Here is a 22047-nt window from a genome sequence, read left to right as displayed (position 1 = left end):
AGCTTGGTGGTGATATTTTTCTCAAATCATCAGTTAACTTCTTTTGGACCTCAGCATCTCCTTGTGTCTTATATAACTCTGGTATCTTGTTCATCTAGATTTAACCATTTTAATTTTCTTATGGTTCTCTGCTTTGGACTCCATTTCTTGCTGATGTTTCTGATCATCTTATATAGTATATATACTTCTCTTCTATATTCACCATAGCATTTATTGATATCTTCAACTGTTCCTCTAGCCATTTTGATTTGTCTCTCCTAACTGACTGTCTTCTTCACTTGGTTGCATTTTTCTCTATACTGTTCTTCTGCTGATCTCTCTCTCTCTCTCTCTCTCTCTCCTAATCTTCAGTGCTCTTTTTGTTCTTGAATTATCTTTAATATCTCCTGTGAGATTCATCTCTTCTTTGGCTTTTTTGTCATTGGGAACATTTGTTCCACTGCTTTTTTGATTTCAGACATTATTTCTATCTTCCAGTTTCTTTTTCCATGATGAATTTCATTTCTTCCTCAAGGAATTTCCTTTACACTTTCTCTATAATTTCCTTGCTCGATGTCCTCATATCTCTCTAACCCTAAAACTGTGCCTTTGCTTATCGCTTCAGTTTCAACTCAATATTGGCAATCACTAATTTATGATCCAATTTCATGTCTGCTCCTTGAAATGTTCAACACTGCTGAACTGATGTGGCCCATCTCTTATAAGTATCATATCTAGCATATTCATAGTTCTTCCAGCTGGTGACTGCTATGCCCACTTCCTGCAGTCTCTCTTCTTTCTTTTTATTTGGCTGAAATTGTGTGTTGCAAATTACCATGCCATGCTTCAAGGCAAATTCAAGCATTCTTTCTCCTCTTTCGTTGCTTTCTCCATATCCATATTTGCTCATTGTTCTTTCCCATTCTTCATTTTCTGATTTGATCTCCTCCAATATCTTTCTTTGGTACTGATTTCAAAATTATTTCCAAGTTGTTATTGAATAATACTACTTCTTCTTTGGTACTTTCTGAAGCAGAAGACACTCACCACTGCGATGATAAATGGTCTTGCTGCAAATCTTGGCATTGTTATTCTTTGTGGATATATTGACCTGTAAAAGTTGGTTTTCTGTAGATTGGTATGAAAATGGATTCATTTTGTTTCCACTAGATGTGTACATCTAGGAAGGAGATTCCCTTTGATGATTCTTTTTTTAGCAGGAACCTAATACAAGGATGTAGGGTGTTGATTTTTTGATGAAACGAATGGAGTTCTGGTTCTGTGCAACTCCAGACTGCAAAGACATCATCTGTATGTCTTTGCAGCCAGATTGATGGTTTGGGATTAAGAGAGAGCAGTGAAAAAAAGGATCTTGTATTCTCAAGGTGTTTTTCTTTAACTAAAAATTATTTTATTTAATTTTATTTTCAGCTGGAAAGTCATAACCAACTTACACATGATGTACACATAGAGTTCCAATGTAACACATGCTCTACTGATTCTTTTATTTAAATTCCTTATTGTTGTTCACTGTCCACCTCGATGATGAATTACAACATATAAAATGAAATATCTGAATAATAATAAATTTTTTTACTATGGGTTGCATATTTAGATGGATTCAGTTATAACACGCTTTCTACTGTTCTTTTGTTTTCACTTATACTGATGATGACTTCTGATACATAAGATGAAATATTTGTGTAATAAGTAATATTTTTTACTGTAGTATATGTGTGTTTCTTTTATTATGGAAGTACCACAGGTCTCTTTTTACAAGAAAATTATTCACCGCTAACATTGTGGCTCTCAACATATAAAGTGAAGACTTTGCCTTCACTTTATATGTTGATGGATTGGTGTCGAACTTTTTGGAAACACGAGAGGAATGATATTTCCATATCAGTATTCTGAATCCTCTTCTGTGGAGTATGATAGTAGATCAATTACTCATCTTCTGTGACATAGTCATCCAAAAAGTCAAGCACATCATATTAAAAGCACCATAGATATTCTTGGTGTTGGTGTTATTCAGTTAGTTGATGCTCAGTGAGATTTTTTGTCATTTACCATGCGGCCATCCTTCCACACAAATTATGAAGATCTCAGGAACATCCTTAATTATCTTTTTTATCTTTCTGAGTGGCAGCAGTATTGTCCACAGTGGTGGTGGAAGAAGAAACGTTTTTTGGATTAGACAATAAATTGATGGTGAAAAAAACAGTACCACATACACACAAAAACAAAACAAAACAACAGCAAAAAAAAAAAAAAAGCCGAAGTATCTTTTTTGCTTTTCTTATACTACGTTTTGAATACTGTCATACAGCATACCATCTCGACCATTATTCTAATGTGTTAAATTTAAAATGTTGCGCAGAAAATTTTCAGTTTATTTGTATATACTGGCTGGATGTTTATTGTTGAACACTACAAAAACTTCTTAACATATGTGTTATGTATAAAAACTATTTCTTAAAATTTTAAATATAAAAACTATATATAAAAATAAAATCTGGTTATATATTGTACATGTTGTGTTTTTTCAATTTGAGAAAATTTGTTCTCTGTGTCCATTGACATTCTAGATCAAGAAGCTGTCACGATGGGAGATTATTGATGTCATTCGCACTTTATGCACTGAGCAAGCTAAAGCAGGAGAAGAAGGTAAATATATATTTTAGTATCATACGAAAGTTTGCATAAGGTTTTTCATCTCATGAATACCTTAAAAATTATTTGAAGTGTATTGTTCAGATTAGTGGTAATTGTCGTTGTTAATTCATTTTTAACCCTGCGGATGTTGCGGCTGATCTGACAGATAGAAACAAATTGTTTAATATAAATATTCTTACATATATCCAGTGTATAGCTTGGAGGTCACGACTAGCTGCGCTTGCATATATTACAAGTGATATTGCCTCCGTAGCGCAATTGGAAGAACGACGGTACATTGCGCCCTTCGATTGGAATAGGCCTAAGTTCGATTCTCGTCGCGACGGGAGGAATCTTTATCTGGTCGATTTCAATCGATGGTGAGTTAGCCGATCTCATACGGAGGTAGCAGGGTTTTTTCTCCCGGAAACTCGGGTTTTTCATCCCGCATACATGCAAATCGGCCCTTCAGAACACACGCAATTTACAGACAAAAATTACTAGTTGTGGTGGTGTTGGAGGTGGGCGGTAGATGGCGTTGATTCGTAGTAGAGGTAAGGTGTAGAGATAGTTGAAGATGTCCTCCCGCGATGAGTCTTCGGACTCCTTGGAGGTATCAGGAATAATAATAATAATAATAATAATATTTCACACTGTTTATGCAATCAGTTTTGGTTTAACACGTTTTATTAAAGGTGTGTGATATTTGATAGTAAATTGTATCTGAGAGATATCACGAACTCCGATGTCAGTATAGTATTGGTTTAGTTTTTTTTTTCTTTGTTTCTTTGTTCAATAATTTCTAGATTGTAACTGAAAATAAATAAACCATCATGTATTATATTTGCAGTGGTTTTTTTTTTTTTTTTAAGTTTTATTGCATTTTAGCACATACTAGTAATGAATGTATCTCTCAGATACATGCGACCTACACTGCAATTCTTTTGACTGCGACCTCTGCAGAGTTAAGACACTTTAAATTTATTGCAAAAGAGATGTTTTTTATTGTCACATCTAGTATTGTTTTTATCATGCCATTGGTGAATCTGAAAATACCTGAGTGATCTATTTCGCATATTCCCTAGTGAAGGTGCTCACTGTGTGATGAACATGATGGTGATGTGTATATATATATATATATATATATATATATATATATATATACACACACACACTCACATACGGAGGCTGTTCAATAAGTTATGAGACTATATTTATACAGAAAACAGATTACCTTTAATCGTCATCATTTACATGGTCTTTTTCAAAGTAACTACTATGAGACGCGATGCATTTGTCCCAATGTTGCGTCCACTTCTTAAACACATGTGAAAGTCCATTTTTTTGAGAGTTCTTTCAAAACCGCCTTCGCAGCTTTTACACATGCTTTGTTGCTTTCAAAATGGCAGCCTCTTAGTGGTTTCTTGAGCTGAGGAAACAGCCAGAAATCGCACGGTGTGAGATCAGAACTGTATGGAGGGCGTGGTAGGATATCTATGTTGTTCTTCTGCAAAACATCCACTACACCACCAGCAATATGTGGCCTTGCATTATCGTGGTGCAATAAGAAGCCATTATTCAGCAGTGGACGCTTCCTTTTGACGTGCTATTGTCCGTAAAACATCCGCATAGTATGAGCCATTTACAGTATTCCCGGGTTCTACAACGTGTTGGTAAACCAATGCCTTCGTAGTCAAAAAACATTATGGTCATAACTTTACCAGTCGATTTTACAGTTTTTGCTTTCTTGGGGTAGGCAAAGGTGGATGCTTCCATTCACTGCTTTCGTTGTTTCATTGTAGGGTCATAGTGATACAATCAAGCTTCATCTTTTTTAAATAACGAAACCTGTGGTGCGTTCATAATTAGAAGAAACACACGTATAAACCACAGTGAAAATTATTTAATTGTAAATATTTCATCCTAAGTATCTTAGGACATCATCAGTATAGTATTTAAACAAAATTAGGAATAACATACAGTAAGGGCGCATGATTACAATAGAATCTCATGAAAACGTGCATAACGTGTTAAAGTAGTAAAAAAAAAAAAAAAAAAAATCATTAATTATTTAACACAATTTTGTATGATAATTTCCCATACTTTAGGAATAGTAAGAACGTCGTTGCGGTTTAGGTTTGGTCTGTGTAGTAGGGCTTCAGAACTTTCTTTGTATAAACATTCATGTTTAAATAAAGATCTATGTAAAAGTTTAGCCTTTTCCCAATGGATCCTATGGTTTGGATTTTCAATTCCGTGTTGAGGTTTGGAGTTTCAATTCCGTGTTGAATATAATCCCAAAACAACTCAAAAAATCATCAGTCACTTCTGCATACATCAAACCAGACAGGAAGAAGTGCATAGGATTCCCATACCTTACGTTAAAGGCATCTCAGAACGTCTTTCTAAAATTATGAAGAAATACAATTTTGCCACTACTTACAAACCTATCAACCAAATTTACAACTTATTACCTTCTCCTAAGGACAAATTCTCACCCTTGATGTTACCTGGTGTTTATGAGATTCCATGCTCATGCAAATTATCTTACTTTGGACAGACAGGTAGGTCTGTTCTGAAACGCATCTAGGAACATCAAGACCACGTTCGTCTTCTTAAACTGCAGAAATCTGGCCTCTCTCAACACGGAATTGAAAATCCAAACCATAGGATCCATTGGGAAAAGGCTAAACTTTTACATAGATCTTTATTTAAACATGAACGTTTATACAAAGAAAGTTCTGAAGCCCTACTACACAGACCAAACCTAAACCGCAATGATGTTCTTACTATTCCTAAAGTATGGGAAATTATCATACAAAATTGTGTTAAATAATTAATGTTTTTTTTTTTTTTTTCTGTACTACTTTAACACGTTATGCACGTTTTCATGAGATTCTATTGTAATCATGCGCCCTAACTGTATGTTATTCCTAATTTTGTTTAAATACTGTACTGATGATGTCCTAAGATACTTAGGATGAAATATTTACAATTAAATAATTTTCACTGTGGTTTATACGTGTGTTTCTTCTAATCAAGCTTCATCTGCTGTAATGATGCGTTTTAAGAAGTTGTCGCCTTCTTGTTCCAGTCTTTCTTTCCATTCTGTGCACACATCCACTCAATGCTGCATTTGCTCCGGTGTCAAGTGTTTGGGAATCCATTGGGCGCAAACACGTTTCAATCCCAAATGTTCAGCCATGATCGAGTGAACACTTCCCACAGAAATATTCAGGACAACATGCAGCTGGCGTACTGTAATTCTGCAATCCTCGTTGATGATAATTGCTGCTGTGTTGATCATTGTCTCTGTGATGGACGTTGAAGGTCTTCCCTCACGTTCATGATCTTTCACATTTTGCCTTCCTTCCTTAAAAGTTTTATGCCAGCGAAAAACACTTGCACTCGACATTGCTTCATTGTGGAAAGCTTCGCATATCATGTTAAAAGTGTCTGATGCTGATTTTTGCAAACGCACACAAAATTTAATCGCATAACGCTGTTCCAAGGACTCTTCCATTTCGATGGCTGGTCGCAGCTCGTAGGTGCGCCGAAAGAAGCTTGCTTTTAGTCACGTGACACTCTGGCACATCAGCTCGTATACACCATCTGTCAACCTCTTTTGTTAGACAGCAACATTTCTTTATTCCACAGAAATTAATATTGTGGCGAGTGGTTTTGTGGCAGTAAAATTTAGTCTTAAACAGCCCTCGTATATTGAAAAAGTTGGATACCTGTAGCATATTAGTACCATGTTTGGTCTGGTGTTGGATTTCCAGACTAAGGATTCATTAGTCTAGGAATCCTACTTAGACACGGAACATTATCTTCTTTAAGCAGTTGTCATTATTGATCAAATAGGTTTCAACAGAACAGTGAATAATTTCCTGAAAGACTCCTCTACTTGTAAGTTGTAGATCAGATCCCACTAATTCTTAAAGCATGTTAATTATTTAGAAAAGCTACATCTTGGTCCAAAAAAATTACTGTAAAAACTGAAACCATACCACATTAAACCACCTTGAATATTTGGGATCCCAAAAATTCATAAACCTAATATCCCTCCATCCCTTATCCTGTAGTTGATAACATAATAGACAACCAACTCCAACTCTAGACTTTCCGATGAGTATAACAAAATAATTTTTGCCTTCACAGGGAACTCTGTCCATCTCTCTCTCTCTCTCTCTCTCTCTCTCTCTCTCTCTCTCTCTCTCTCTCTCCTCTTCATTAAAAGTTCTGTTACTTCAATTCTTTTTAGTATAAAAATCTGATCCTAAAAAATTCACTCATGATCAACCTTGAATATTACTTCTCTGTTAACTGCTATGCCCCTAACAGAGACTTTCACCTTATTGAGTCACATTTTTCTCTTAATATGTTTGAATTATTTAAATTTGTCATATACTTTGGTTATTTTTTGGAAAAGGGAGAAAAAAAAAGTATTCTTCCTTCTCTTCCTTTCCAACCAATTTTTATACGAAATATCTAGAAAAGCAAGCACTCAACTCCACTATACACTAACCATTTGAATATGCTATATAAATGATGCTTTGTCCCCATTTCATCTAGAGACATTAGACCCCCCCCTCCGTGTGAGGCACCTGTTCATGGTGGGCCCTCCCACTAATGGTACCGACCTTTTTGTCCTTATTCTTTTTCTGTGCTATTCTTCTTCCCATAATCTTTGCTCCACTTCTCCTGACTATTTTTTACTGTTGTATCTTCCATACAACAATCACTGAGATCCATTGCCTTGCAACTGTGTTTACCATGCATTGTGACCCATTGACATCTGGAAAGGGGTATCCTGATAGTCTTGCACTACTTTGGCCTCTGCTTCGACAAGACAAGTAGTCCTGGATGGCCCAGCCAGGATCAGTTGGCTAATTGGCTTGCTTATGAGAGTCAGTATTGTATTGTGGTTAGTCTCCTTCCCCATGGGGTGGAGACAAGGCTCAAGATTTGTTGTGGTGTTGGTACATCATCTGGGGTAGCTCTGGCATTCCACACCTGAGTGCATTTATTGCTTGCCAGGGAGTGGGCATCCATTTGTTGCTCCATTTCATCTAGAGACATTAGACTCCTTCCATGTGAGGCACCTGTTCATGGTGAAGGGGACCTCCCACTGATGGTACTGACCTTTTTGTCCCTATTCTTTTTCTGTGCTATTCTTCATCTCATAATCTTTGCTCCACTTCTCCTGACTATTTTTTACTGTTGTATCTTCCATACAAACAATCACTGAGATCCATTGCCTTGCCACTATGTTTACCATGCATTGTGATCCATTGACATCTGGAAAGGGGAATCCTGATAGTTTTGCACTACTTTGGCCTCTGCTTCGACAAGACAAGTAGTCCTGGATGGCCCAGCCAGAATCAGTTGGCTAATTGGCTTGCTTACAAGTGTCAGTATTGTATTGTTGTGGTTAGTCTCCTTCCCCATGGGGTGGAGACAAGACTCAAGATTTGTTGTGGTGTTGGTACATCATCTGGGGTAGCTCTGGCATTTCACACCTGAGTGCATTTATTGCTTGCCAGGGAGTGAGCATCCATTTGTTGCTCCTTGGTGGGTAAGAAACTGGCACTAAATCATACTCCTCCTGAGAATGAATAATTGTTCATTCCCTTGTTATATAAACTTGGGAAAATGTCACTTTTTTTTTCTTTTTTTTTTCCATCCAGAAAGGTTGACAGGGTCTCCAAAATCTGTTAAGAAACTTCATTCAGGAGATATTCTTTTTGAAGCATCAACAATGATGCAATCTGAAAAATTACTTCTTGCAACATCTACTGGAGAAATACTAATTTCAGTTACTCCCCACAAAACTTTAAACTTTTCTAGGGATGTAATATTGGTGTGGAACAGCCTTGATGTGCCCAGTGAAGCATCTCTGAACTATAGAATCAAGGAGTAACAGCCATAAGAAGAATCCTCATACATACGGATGGGCACCTAGTTTCTATCAGGAAAGTTTTCTTAACCATTAAAAGGCCAAAACCACTAACATGTGTCAAAGCAGGTTATTCAGCTGTCCATTAAGGCAGCTCTACATTCCAAACCCTCGCACTTCTTCATCATCATCATCATCATCATCAAATTCCTGCCATGTACCCTCAAGGGGTGTACAGGATATGATAGTACTACATGAAAAAAATTACATCATTACTAACTTCTTATCTACAATTTTCCTCCAAATCAGCCTGTTACTTGTCAAGACTCCAACATTATCAGATCTTATATTTCTATCATCTAAGGCACTTTGTACCATATCAATCCACCTATATCTTGGTCTTCCTCTGGGTCGTTTTCCTGCCAACGTGGCAGAGAACACTTGTTTTGCTAATCTTTCCTCTTCCATTCTATTTAAGGGACCATACCACCTGAGATTAGCTCTGCTAACGCATTCCTGGATGCTGGCAATGTCAAGTTCTTTCCTAATATCCTCATTTTTAATATGATATTGCCATTGATGCCATCTGTTCACGCCTCTAATCTTTCTCAGGACTCTCATATCTGCGGTCTCTAGTCTTTGGTCAAGTGTTTTACTTCTGACCCATCTCTCAGATCCATAAGTTAAAACTGGTTTGAACACTGTCATGTATACAGTTAATTTAGTGTTCCAACTAATTTCTCTCTTATTCCATACGAATTTATTCAATTGACTTCCCACCATACCAGCTTTGCTGATTCTGTTGTCTATTTCTATATTTAATTTACCATCTTCACTAGAAATTGTGCCTAAGTAGCCGAAATGTTTCACTTCTTCCACAGGTTCTCCATTCACAACACAGTTGACATTTTCAATGATTCTGCCTATTTTCATTGTCTTTGTCTTTTTATTGCTGACCTTCATACCTATTACAACAGCTACTCAATTTAGCCAGAGAATCCTGCAGACTTGTAGCGGATTTATTTAGAAGTATAACATCATCCACATAAAGCAAAGAGCTGACATTAACATCTCCAATTTTGATATCACGTTTAATACCACTTTCCTTCATAATGTGATCCATATAGATAATGAATAACAGAGGGGATAATGTACATCCTTGTCTCACACCAGATTTAACATTAAACCATCTTCCTGTACTTCCTTCAATTCTAACTGCTGACTCACAACTCAAATAAAGCAAGTATTGCTTTATATAATGCTCCACTGACACAATATAACTGTAGCATATTGAACAGCTTCTCTCTTGGCACCTTGTCATATGCCTTTTCCAAATCAACAAAACTTAAATACAGATCTCTGTTATATTCCCTTGCTTTCTCGACTATTTGTCGTAAAGTGAAGATCTGATCCTGACAGCCTCTATTTGCCCTGAATCCAGCTTGTTCTTCACCAAGCTTTTCTTACACGATTCTTCTCAACCGTTTCTCAAGTATACTTGCATAGATCTTGCCAGGAACACTCAGTAGGGAAATACCTCTGTAATTCTCACATTCAGTTTTATTTCCCTTTTTATATATGGGTACTATGAGAGCTCTACTCCAATCATCGGGAATTCATCCCTCTGTCCACGCTTTCTGAACTATGCAGTTCAGCCACTGTAAGAGACTCTTATACCACCATACATCAGCATTTCTGGTCAAATATCATTTACTCCTGCTGCCTTTCCACATTTCAAGCCTTTGATGACTTTTTCTACTTCAAGTATGGATATGTTTCCTGACTGCATGCTTGGTCAGTGTTTTTTACCACTGTTCTGTCATCACTGCTTGTTTCATTTAGCAGTTTTTCAAAGTAATTACTCCATACTTCAAGGATATCTTTTTCTCCAGTTTTCATGTCACCTTTATCATCTCTACCTCCTTTTACAGCACTCTTTCCTCCATTCCTAAGCTTCTTCAACAACCTCCAGAATATTTTGCCACCTTCTTGATATTTATTTTCTATATTCTTGCCAAAGTCCTCCCATGACTTCTGTTTTGCTAGTTTTACACAGTGTTTAGCATTCTTGCATTTGTCTCTGTATTCTCTAAGAGCACAAGCTGACTTATTTGACAGGAACTTTTGATATGCTTTCTTCTTTTTTTCCTTCACTGCCTCTTTAACTTCCTTTGTCCACCAGGGAGTTGTGATTTTTTTATCCTTGCAGACAACCTCACCACATGCTTCTCTGGCAGAATCAATCAATGTTTTCTTCAGAGTTTGCCACTGAATCTCCAAGGTTTGATTCCTGTTCTCAAACTCTTTCATTTTTTTTTCAATAATCTTTGTGTATTTTAGTCTACAGTTCACATCTGCGAGCTGCCCAACTTTTATTCGCTTTAAAACTTTCTTACATGTTATTCTTTTTTTTAATACGAAATTCAATTTTATCCTGCTCAAGACTAAATAGTGATCACTTCCAATTTCGAATCCTCTGTACACTCTGGTGTCCTGCACCAGGGAGAAAATATTACTATCAACAGTAACATAGTCAATGAGACTTTTCTTATTCCTTGCCTCTTCTCTCCATGTGAATTTGTGCACATTTTTATGTTGGAACATAGTGTTAGTAATAACTAGTCCATGTCCTGAGCAAAAATCCAACAGATATTTGTCATTATTATTAGCTTTGCTCTTTTCTCCAAATTTTCCCAAAATATTTTTGTATGTCTCACAATCATTTCCTACTCTGCTATTTAAATCCCCAACAAGGACCAACTTTTCCTTTTTCATTGTGTCATTTGCTTTTTCTAAAGCCTCAAAAAATTCCTCCACTTCTACCTTGCACTTCTTTAAATGTCAAAAGTATGGTCATTCTCAAACTGCCTGATGTAGCTTTTGTAGCTAACAGACCTTCAATCTGCTCTCCTGACAGATCTCTGCAGATTTGTCAAAATCTTCATTAGCATATGAATCTTGACATCATTTTCTCATTCCTTTAATTAAATTGCATCCATCTATATGGCTGTCCTTCTTAAGACTTCACATGCATTGTATTATCCTCCCTGTCCCTCACTTGTCAGTGTGCTCTTCAATACTCAGTTAATCTGATTTTGGCCACCTTTACAGTTTGTCCTCTAAACTTCAACTCCCCATCTATCTCTAAATTACCTCCTAAATTGCTCTCTCATCAATGCAGTCCATTTCTATGTAGTAAACAGCTTGTGATCTCTTCATCTCAGAGTGCATTACAATACACTTTGCTACATTAAACCGGTAGCTTTTATTCTTTGCTCTTACTGCAAGTTTAAATCATCTTGTAGAATCTCTGGATTATCCACATTAACTATCACTCTATCCAGTTTTGCACCATCAACAAGCAACTGGATTTTTCTTCTTAAATTATTTCCTCTATCTTTAATCTCAGGGCAAACAACAATAAGGAAATTGAATAAAGAAACAGTAGAGTGCATGTGTGAAATTGGAATTCCTCCATGTATGCAGCCATGTGTTCATGCATTAAAACTACTGAGCTGAAAATAAATTAAAACAGGTTAGTTAAAATAAAAATTTACAAATTTATTATTATTATTATTATTATTAACATCTGACCTCCATGGAGTCAGAGACTCATAGTGTGAAGTACACACTATCACACACACACACACACAACAGGTCATCCAGCCATACCTTAAACTGATTCATTGTGTCTACATTCACAACATACTCAGGCCAATGCTTTCCACTAATGAACCATGCTCCATATAAAGAACCTTTTTCTCGCTCCTCTGTTCACACCCTCCTTATACAGTTTCCATGGCCTCCATAGCTCAGTCAGTATAGATGAAGCCCTTTGGTCAAAAAGACTGGGGTTCAATTTCTGTCCATGATGTGAGGAACCTTTATCTGGTCTTTTTCGACTGAAGGTGAGTTAGCTGGTCTCATACAGAAGTAGAGGGTTTTTTGTCCCTCAGAACAGGCAAACTGGACCCAGAACACACACTGAATTACAGTCATAATATATTTATATATACACATATATATATATCTAATCCCCTATTAGTAGGGATCAAACCCCCCCCCCCAAAGAAAGGAGGATGGGGAAAGAAAGGGGAGAAAACGCAATATGAATAAATAAATTTTTTCCAGTTTCCAGGGATGGCCTCTTGTTCTACCTCTCCTCTTCCATTCTATGAAAAAATTCTTCCAATTCACCCTGATAATAGCCCTAACTAACTTATATGTCACAATCGTATTCCCACCTCCCCACCTCCTATTCATGTGGGTTTGCAATATACAATCTCTCAGTCTTTCCTCATACTCCACATTGCAAAGACTGTTGACCATCTTAGTTGTCAATAGTCTTTTCTAACATATCCTCATCATATCACCAGTTAAACTCATCCCAATATCATTAATATACAAATTGAACAACAATGATCCCAAAACTGACCCATGCAACACATCACAGTGACCGTCCTCTTTCGGGATACTGCAACCCTAAACACAACTTTCTGATACCTATCTGACAGCTAGTCACTGATACAACTCAGTAGTCTGTTATCCAGTCCCATCCATTTCAGTTTATTTAACAGCTTGATGTGTGGCAGTCTATCAAATTCTTTTGCAAAATCTAAGTATACCACTTAATGTGCATCTCCCTTGTCCATGATTATTTATTTAATAGATTATTATATACAGTCAAGAATAACAATTTCCTACACTTTTGGAATAGTAAAAGTCATTACCATTGAGATTAGGTTAATGAAGTAGGGCTTTAGTACTACTTTCTTTGTATAAACATTCATGTTTATATATGGACTTATATAGAAGCTTTGTGTTTTCTGTAGAATCACACTATGACAGTAAAAATTGAATTGTAATTTATTAAATTTATTATACAGATATTTTGCTCATACCCTCCTTATACAGTTTCTATGGCCTCCATAGCTCAGTCAGTATAGATGAACCCTTTGGTCAAAATAACTGGGTTCAATTTCCGTCTATGATGTGAGGAACCTTTATCTGGTCTTTTTTGACTGAAGGTGAGTTAGCTTGTCTCATACAGAAATAGAATGTTTTTTCACCTGGAAACCCAGGTTTTTCATCCCTCAGAACAGGCAAACTGGACCCAGAACACACATACGGATTTACAGTCATAATATACCTAATCCCTTATTAGTAGGGCTCACCCCCAAAAAAAAAGGGGGACGGGGAAAGAAAGGGGAGAAAACCCCAATATGAATAAATAAATACAGTTTCCAGGGATGGCCTCTTGTTCTACCTCCCCCTCTTCCATTCTATGAAAAATATCTTGCATGTTAACCTGATAACAGCCCTAACCTACTTATATGTCACAATCATATCCCCCTCCCTTCTGTTCATAAAGAAGCAGTAGAGTGCATGTGTGAAATTGGAATCCCTCTATGTATGCAGTCTCATCTTCATGGGTTAAAACTACTGTGCTAAAAATAAATTAAAATAGATTAGTTAAAATAAAATATTATAATTTTATTATTATTAACATCTGACCTCCATGGAGTCAGAGAATAATTATGAAAGTACACACTCTATCACACACAAATCTCATCCAAATGCACCTTAAATTGATTCAGTGTGTCTAGTCACAACACACTCAGGCAATTCATTCCATTAACCAACCACTCTCCATGTAAAGAACCTACTCCTCACATCCTCCTTACAAAAGATTACAAATTTATTTAACCACCTTACCAGCCATTAAAGATCAAATACACATCCTCAAAAGCTTCGTATTCATCATAAATTTTAATGTAATATCAATGGTATTACAATTTTAATATGCACTTTGCATCCATGGAAATGTGGATGTGTATATATACGTCCTGGCCGGTAGCGTGGTTAATGCAGTTGAGGATAACAGTTTGGAATAGTAATGCAGCCATTACGGCTGAGGTTAGGTCAATGAAGTAGGGCTTCAGCACTTTCTTTGTATAAATATTCATGTTTATATATGGATCTATATAGCAGCTTGGTGTTTTCCATTGAATCCTGTGGTTAGTGTTTTCAATGTCATGTTGTTCCAGGTCAATTTGCAGAGTTTGATTAATCCGTATGTGGTCTTGATGTTCAGAAATGTGTTTATTGACAGATTTTCTTGTTTGTCCGTAGTAAGACAAATTGCACATTGTATATGCCAGGTAGCATCAGTAGTGAGAGGTTGTATTTTTGAGAAGGTAGCAAGTTATGAATTTGGTTGATGGGCTTATTAGGGAGCAATGAGTTCATATTTTTTCATGATTTTTGATATTTGTTCAGAGATGCCTTTCTTATATAGGAGTTCTGTAGGCTTCTTCTTGCTGTATAGGAGAGTTAATTATTTTTTGAGTTATTCTTAGATTATAGCCATTTAGTTAGGCTGTATCTTTGATAGATTCCTGTTCTTGTTTTAGAGATTCTTTGGAAGAACAAACTAAATATAATGGCTGTATATATTCATTTCTGATAGTTGTGCATCATAGATGACCTTGGCTACTTCAAACCAGAGTCTGTTATCTTCATTGCTAGACAGATGACTGATATTCTCAGAGCCGGCACTAAGGTCTTTGCCACCCGCGTGCAATATCTATCTAAGTGCCTCTGTAACAATCTGGACACGTGTGGTTCTTTTACGGTAATAAAAATTTAAATTATTTGAAATTTCTTAAATAAATTTTGACAGAACAGCCACACGTTGGTTTGCTAAATGTAACGAACCGGGTGTGTTGACTAGGCCGGATAATCGTTAAAAACCTGTATATTCAAAAAATTCTCAAAAGTTAAAGCAAATTTTGATAAAGCCATTCATTTTAATCGTTGAATATATAATGATACAGGGATTTTAGCCTTCTCACCAAATCGGATCGCTAAAAAATTAGAATGAATTTTAATTAAAGTTAAAATTTATTTGAACTAAAGTTTAAAAAATTCTTGCATTTTACAAGTTACTAAATTCTTAGTAACTTGTAAAAAATTTTTAATAATTTTTATAAGTGGAACTTTCTTTTAGGAAAATAAAAGAAACTCAAAATAGATGAGAAAATCAGAAAAGAATTCAGAAATAATTAGAACATTTAATATAAGTATCCAAAAAATAACATCTTTACAGAATAACAGAAAATAAATTAAATTACATAAATATACTTGAAATTTTTTTAAATTAAAATTTTAGGGTTTTTGATTCCATATTCATAAAATTAGAAATAATGGTCTTAACGTCTAATTCCACACATATATCATTTTCAATAGCTATTAACGCCAAACTAACAAGCCTTTTTTTGTGACATACTTGTTCTTAAGTAGGTTTTTAATCAATTTCAACTTGGAAAAGCAACGTTCACCGCTTGCTACACTAACTGGTAAGGTTAATAGTATTCTTAAAGCAATTGAAAAGTTAGGGAAAGATAAATTATTGGATACAATAAAATTAAGAATATCGAAAGGTTTCTGAATATTTAAATTATCCTTCCGAAAAATATCCCGGAAAGCACATAACTCGTCATATAGTTCTGTTGCATTTACGTCTTTATTGTCGCTGGCCTTCAAGAGAATCTCTAAATTGTCACAATTTTTTCGTAAATCTTTGTATTAATTTGTAGTAATCTATACAAGAAATTGAAATTATTATAATATATTTTAGTTGTTCAAAACATTCTATTAACGAACGCATTGCAACATCTAGAAGTGTATAAAAGACATTCACTCTAATTTATCTTCTGCCGATTGTGGCGTTTCGTCATGATACTCGTAGTCAAATTGTCGTGTCTTCTTTCATCGTCAGACTTCTGTACCAGTTTTAAATTCTTGTTCTCCATCCTCCTCTTCACTCAGTTCTTTTGCCGTTTTAGAACTTCTTTAAAATTTGTATCTGATCGATACTCTTGTAAGAATATTTTTAAGTTTTCAATAAATTCTAAAGCAAGTGTAATGTTCATATTTTTGTCTTGAAGCATTTTACTCACAGGGTTTATTCTGTTAAGTAAATCATGCCAAGGAGAGCAAATAAATTTGTAGTCCTTTATTTTAGCACATAATGTTTGTGCTTCATGCTGAGTTTCTTTATTAAAAATTTCAAAAAGTGCATCGTAAATTTCTCCTAACTGATATCATAGAGGGCGGATTGCATTAATTTTACTTTCCCATCGCGTTTTTGATGGCTGTTTCAATGTTAAAATTTTTACGAACTTTAAAAGGATTGCCCAATGTTTGTAAGAGAATGAAAAGAAATTGTATATTTCTTGAATAATTGCAAAGAAACTAATTGTATCTGCATATACTTTGGCTGTATCGTTAATGATTAAATTTAGAGTATGAGCAGCACATGGCATGTAAAAAGCTCGAGGATTTTTGTTCAAACGGAAATTTTTGAACCCATTTTTTTTCCCTTTCATATTTGCCGCATTGTCATACCCTTGACCTCACATGTCTTCAATGGGGATGTTCCATTTTTTCAGTTGTTCCATTATTGTTGCACATAAACCACGTCCTGTGGAATCTGATATATCTGCAAAACTTAAAAAGTTTTCGCTAATCTTGACAATTCCATTGTCACAGGAAACAAAGTGAATAATAATGGTCATTTGTTCTGTTTTACTTGCATCAGGTGTGCAGTGTAAAATTATGGAATAATATTTAGATTTTCGAATTGATAATAAAATTGTATCCCTGATTGCGTTTCTTAAAGTTTCAAATATTTCATTTGTCTGGCTTTACTCAAATAGTGTACTTTATTATTTTGATGTAGGGCCCTTTCAACATGATTTTTCCATAATGGGATCAAACTTCACAAAGAGTTCGACTAATTTTAAAAAATTGCCGTTATTCCTTTCATATAATTTATCAGATGATCCGCGAAAAGTTACATTGGCTACCAAGGAATTTTATGATTTCAATCAAGCGTTCTAAAACACGCGTCCAGTGTTTCTTTTCCATTTCATACTGCTTTGAGTCTGGCAATCAATAGTAGTTTTGTTTTTTAAATTTTCATCAAGTTCCTTCCATTTTAAGAAATTTTTCATGTGAGTTAAATTAGTCTCGTGTCTATGCAAAGTTGTACTTACATTTCTCCAATCATTATAACCTTCTACAAAACTACTTGATTCAGTAGGTGCAAAACGTTTGCAACAAAAGCAAAAAACAGAAGTTAAAGTTTCAGAATAAATGAGCCATGTTCTTGGCACAAGCTCCCTGTTTTCCATTTTTCTATTATAATACGTGTCACCAAATTTACGACCATATGTATCTCTGGGATATATTATATTTTTCTTTTCAACAGGCCCCATTTCAGTTAAAGCAACTCATAACTTTTCATCAATGTTTCACCATTCACCTGGATCTTATAAATTTACAGAGACTAACGATGTGTTAATTTCGTGGTCAACTACAACTAAATCTTCTCCTAACTGTTTTTCACTTAAATCATGCGTCTTGTTATCTTGTTCATAGTTTCAATAGTACTTTGATGCAAACTGGATGATGTGCACAGTTCTTGAACTCTGATTTCTGAGGTATCGAGTTGGTTACAATCTGCATCAGAATATTTTGATATTTTAACAAATTTATTAAGAGCCCCAGTTTGTTTCTTAACATCTGCTTCTTTCACAGCATGTCGTTTACGATTTTGTGCACTGGATAACTTTTTTTTTTTAATTTTTGATTCCATTTCTATTTTATACCCACAAGAAATTATTACACAACACGACACAGAGACGAAATAATAGTCTGCACTGTGCTACGGTCAGTAGCCTACTGAGATGCATACCATATGACTGGTTAACTAGCAACAAATGTTTTGTACAAAAATTCGTTTCTGCACATAAAAACTGTTCACCATTTCACTTTAGATAGACTGCAGTAGACACAACATTCTCTACGCAAGTATTTAGCCTGCTCTCGCTGCAAAATTGTAAATAGCCGGCTGACCAAAGAGGTGGCAATATACAATTTTTCTTAATTTTTATTCGGTATCCGGCCTTATTTATTTATTAATATTGATCATTCTAAGAATTTTTTGTTTTTTTGATAAAAATTTTTTTTCTTAAAAATGAACTTATGAATGGTACCCCAGTGGCAGCGCCCCCTTCGTAGCGGCACCCGCATGCACCGCATGCTCTTCATGCCCACTTCCACCGGTCCTGGATATTCTTTTTAGTATTGTGCATGAAATCTAAATAGGAAATTCATTTGAGTGAAATTGCAAACTTGTGGCACCATGCTAGTACATTCAGTTCATCTTCAGTTAGAGGATGGTTGGATAAGTTAGAGATTCTTTGAAAAAACAAACTAATATAATGACTGTATATTCAGTTCTGATGTATTCTGTAGGTAATTTGATTATATTTTTTTTGCAGTCTTTTTAGTAAGATTGAGTATTTCTTATCAAGATTTACAATACTACGACTGAGGTTTACAATGAATATCCAGCAGTCAGAATTAAAAGTCCTGAAGTCCTAAAAATGAAATGGTAACATAGTTTTCACCAAAGCTGACAATTGGAATACCACTGTAGTCTTAGATGCCAAAAAAATTGAATCACTTCTTTGTAATTGCAGTATATACTCCCAACTTATTATGGATCCTACCAAAAGTCAACTAAAAAAACTCAAATTGTTGAATAAATCAACATCTGTAGATCAAGAAACCAACAAAAAGACTCAGAACATACCAAGCAAGATCCCATAGAATATATGTCTCACTGAACTGGCATAAAATCAACTGTCCACTTACACTATTGTAGATTCTATGGGCAGTCACATCTATAAACTCTCACGATTTCTCTCTAACTTTCTCTATTCCCTTATTGCCCACTCAGCTTATTCAATAACTAATTCCACAGAATTTCTTGCAAAAATAAAAGACATTAAACTGGCTGATACAAACATGTTGGTAAGCTTTCACGTTGCCTCTGTCTTCACATGTATTCCTCATTGTGACACAATAGAATTTCTAGTCCAAAAATTTCCAACTCAAATTGTGGACTTGTTCAAATTTACAATTATACCTGGTTACTTCATGTGGAAAGATAAATTATATAAACAAGAGGAAGGGACTGCAATGGGTTCACCCCTATCACCTAACCTAGGCAGCTCTTATCTTGTGAATACCTAGATGAAATAGCTTCTCTCTTGAACCAAAACCAACAATTTGGCTGTGGTAGATTGATGATGTCTTGGCATTTGAAGTCACACAGAACCAGATTCTTTTTCCAAAGAATCTCTAAAACAAGAACTGGAAACTATCAAAGAAACAGCCTTACTAAAATGGATATAATCCAAGAATAAATCAAAAAATAATTAGCCACTCTCCTATACATCAACTCAGACAAGAAGTCCACAGGACTCCTATACCATATATTTAAGGCATCTGAATGTGTGTCAAAAATTACAAAAAAATATCAAGTCATTGCTGCCATACGTAGCAATGACTTGATACAGAATTTTTTTTATACAAATATAGATACAGAAGTTTTTTTCCGGTGAACTGGAAATAAAATTTCATGAATAAATTTGTTGGTAGCCATCCACAATGAATGAGATGATGCTTTAAAATGAAAAAAAAAAAAAAAAAAAAAAAAATGTAATTATGTAAAATATATATATTGTATGCATTTAAAATGAAGCTGAAAATTCACTCACATCTTGTCTCTCATAACTTGTTTGTGGCAAGTGGATTTCTGGAGCCATGCTTTATTTGAGATTTTGGATTATTTCGAGATAGTTATGTTTACCACTCATTCTATGGAGGAAAGCTATACCTGATTTACATGCCCTTTTTATTCCACGTCACTAATGTGTTCTCATATGCAGCTTTCACTTGAGCAGTGTGTCTGTCTACCAGGGGCAAACATTCCAGGTGTGCAGGGCTCATCCACCGAATAGCAATATCACCAATATTATATTTTTGCATTTATCCCCATTAAAGACTCCCCTAATTGTTTCCAGTTGCATGATTCCTAAAAATAAACACTGCTTCATGAAGAGGACCCTTTTCAACTCGTAAACGTTGCATCGTATTCACGTTAATAACCTGGGTGTGCGTTCAAAATACATACACCTTTCAGCCTTTTGAAAAGAGATGTACAGGTGGCACAATGGGTCAAATTCTTAGCATTGCTGTAGTTATAAACTGCTCAGAAGGCAAGGTAGGGTGTGCTCTGAGACAATAACACCTTAAGCTGTGATTGGTTAGTGTCATCCAATCCAGTTGAATGTTGTCATTTGTCATGAGTTGCTGTTTTTGTTACCTGAGTTTCAAGTTTTGCATTAAAGTGGTAAATGACATTTTTATGTATAATATAGACAAGTTGTAAATATGTAATTTTCAATAAAATTATAACTTTTTTTGCCGATATTTACAATGGGAAACAGTATTGTAGTTGAAGGAGTTTTAAGCCTATTGTAATATTGTAAGTATTGTAGTTAAGACTCATCCTCCTCTTCCAAATTTTACACCTTTGAGTAATTCAAATATACCAACCAAATATAGCGTTCTCCTTCATTATTGTTTGCTAATATATAGTATCTTAAAACAAACACATTGTTCTCTGCACACATTTGATTACAATTAATTGATAAATTAAAGTATTCCAAGTTATTATTATAATTATTTTTATTATTATATAACACCTCCAGGGAGTCCAAAGACTCATTTAGGGAGTGCGCCTACTCTACAACTCTGTGTCCAACCAATTCTCAAACTACAATCATCATCTACACCAACGCCATCTACCACCCACCACCACCACTAGTATTTTCACAGACAAACATCCATGCCCATGGCGGGATTCGAACCCGCAGCCTTTTGGCTGGAGAACAGATATGCTAACCACTCGGCCAGCCAGGCCAGTCAATTAATTGCATTTGACCAATTGACATGGGCATGTGTGTACTATAAACTCTTAAAACTTTCATATGTCAATAAAAATGCAATCATACAGTCAAACTGATGTGAATTTTTGGACTCCATGATAGCACGTCCAACCAATTCTCAAACTACAATCATCATCTACACCAACGCCATCTACCACCCATCACCACCACTAGCATTTTCACAGACAAACATCCATGCCCATGGCGGGATTCGAACCCGCAGCCTTTTGGCTGGAGAACAGATATGCTAACCACTCGGCCGGCCAGGCTAGTCAATTAATTGCATTTGACCAATTGACATGGGCATGTGTGTACTATAAACTCTTAAAACTTTCATATGTCAATAAAAATGCAATCATACAGTCAAACTGATGTGAATTTTTGGACTCCATGATAGTACGTCCAACCGAAATCGGCACGTGATGCTACTTCTGTCTACATACATACATACGTAAGAAATACCACACACACACACAATATCTTATAGACACAAGGATATATCAAGGACTGGTCTATGCTTTTCAAAATTGATGTTCTACCTGATTTCTACTTTTCTTTTCTTTTTTTTAATATTTATTGAGTCATATTCTATATCTTCTTTAAAATTGACTTTAAAAGGGACTGCCGCTAGAGGGACTCGTGGTCTGT

At 35.4% G+C, this 22047-nt stretch overlaps 1 protein-coding gene across 1 annotated transcript in view; it reads left to right on the top strand.

Moving 5' to 3' along the window:
• Positions 1 to 22047, top strand: part of LOC150107422 (transcription initiation factor TFIID subunit 1-like) — a 960372-nt gene that overhangs the window by 636333 nt on the left and 301992 nt on the right. The window contains exon 25 of the mRNA XM_090391850.1: positions 2568 to 2646. Within this exon, the coding sequence (XP_090247976.1) occupies positions 2568 to 2646 (79 nt within the window). The remainder of the gene's footprint in view (positions 1 to 2567; positions 2647 to 22047) is intronic.

Source organism: Typopeltis vanoorti, chromosome 4 (assembly GCF_054136105.1).
Source record: "Typopeltis vanoorti isolate ZY-2024b chromosome 4, IOZ_Tvanoo_1.0, whole genome shotgun sequence".
Taxonomy (NCBI): Eukaryota; Metazoa; Arthropoda; class Arachnida; order Uropygi; family Thelyphonidae; genus Typopeltis; species Typopeltis vanoorti.
The sequence above is the reverse complement of the archived record's forward strand: the minus strand, read 5'-3'. Positions and strand labels throughout refer to the sequence as shown.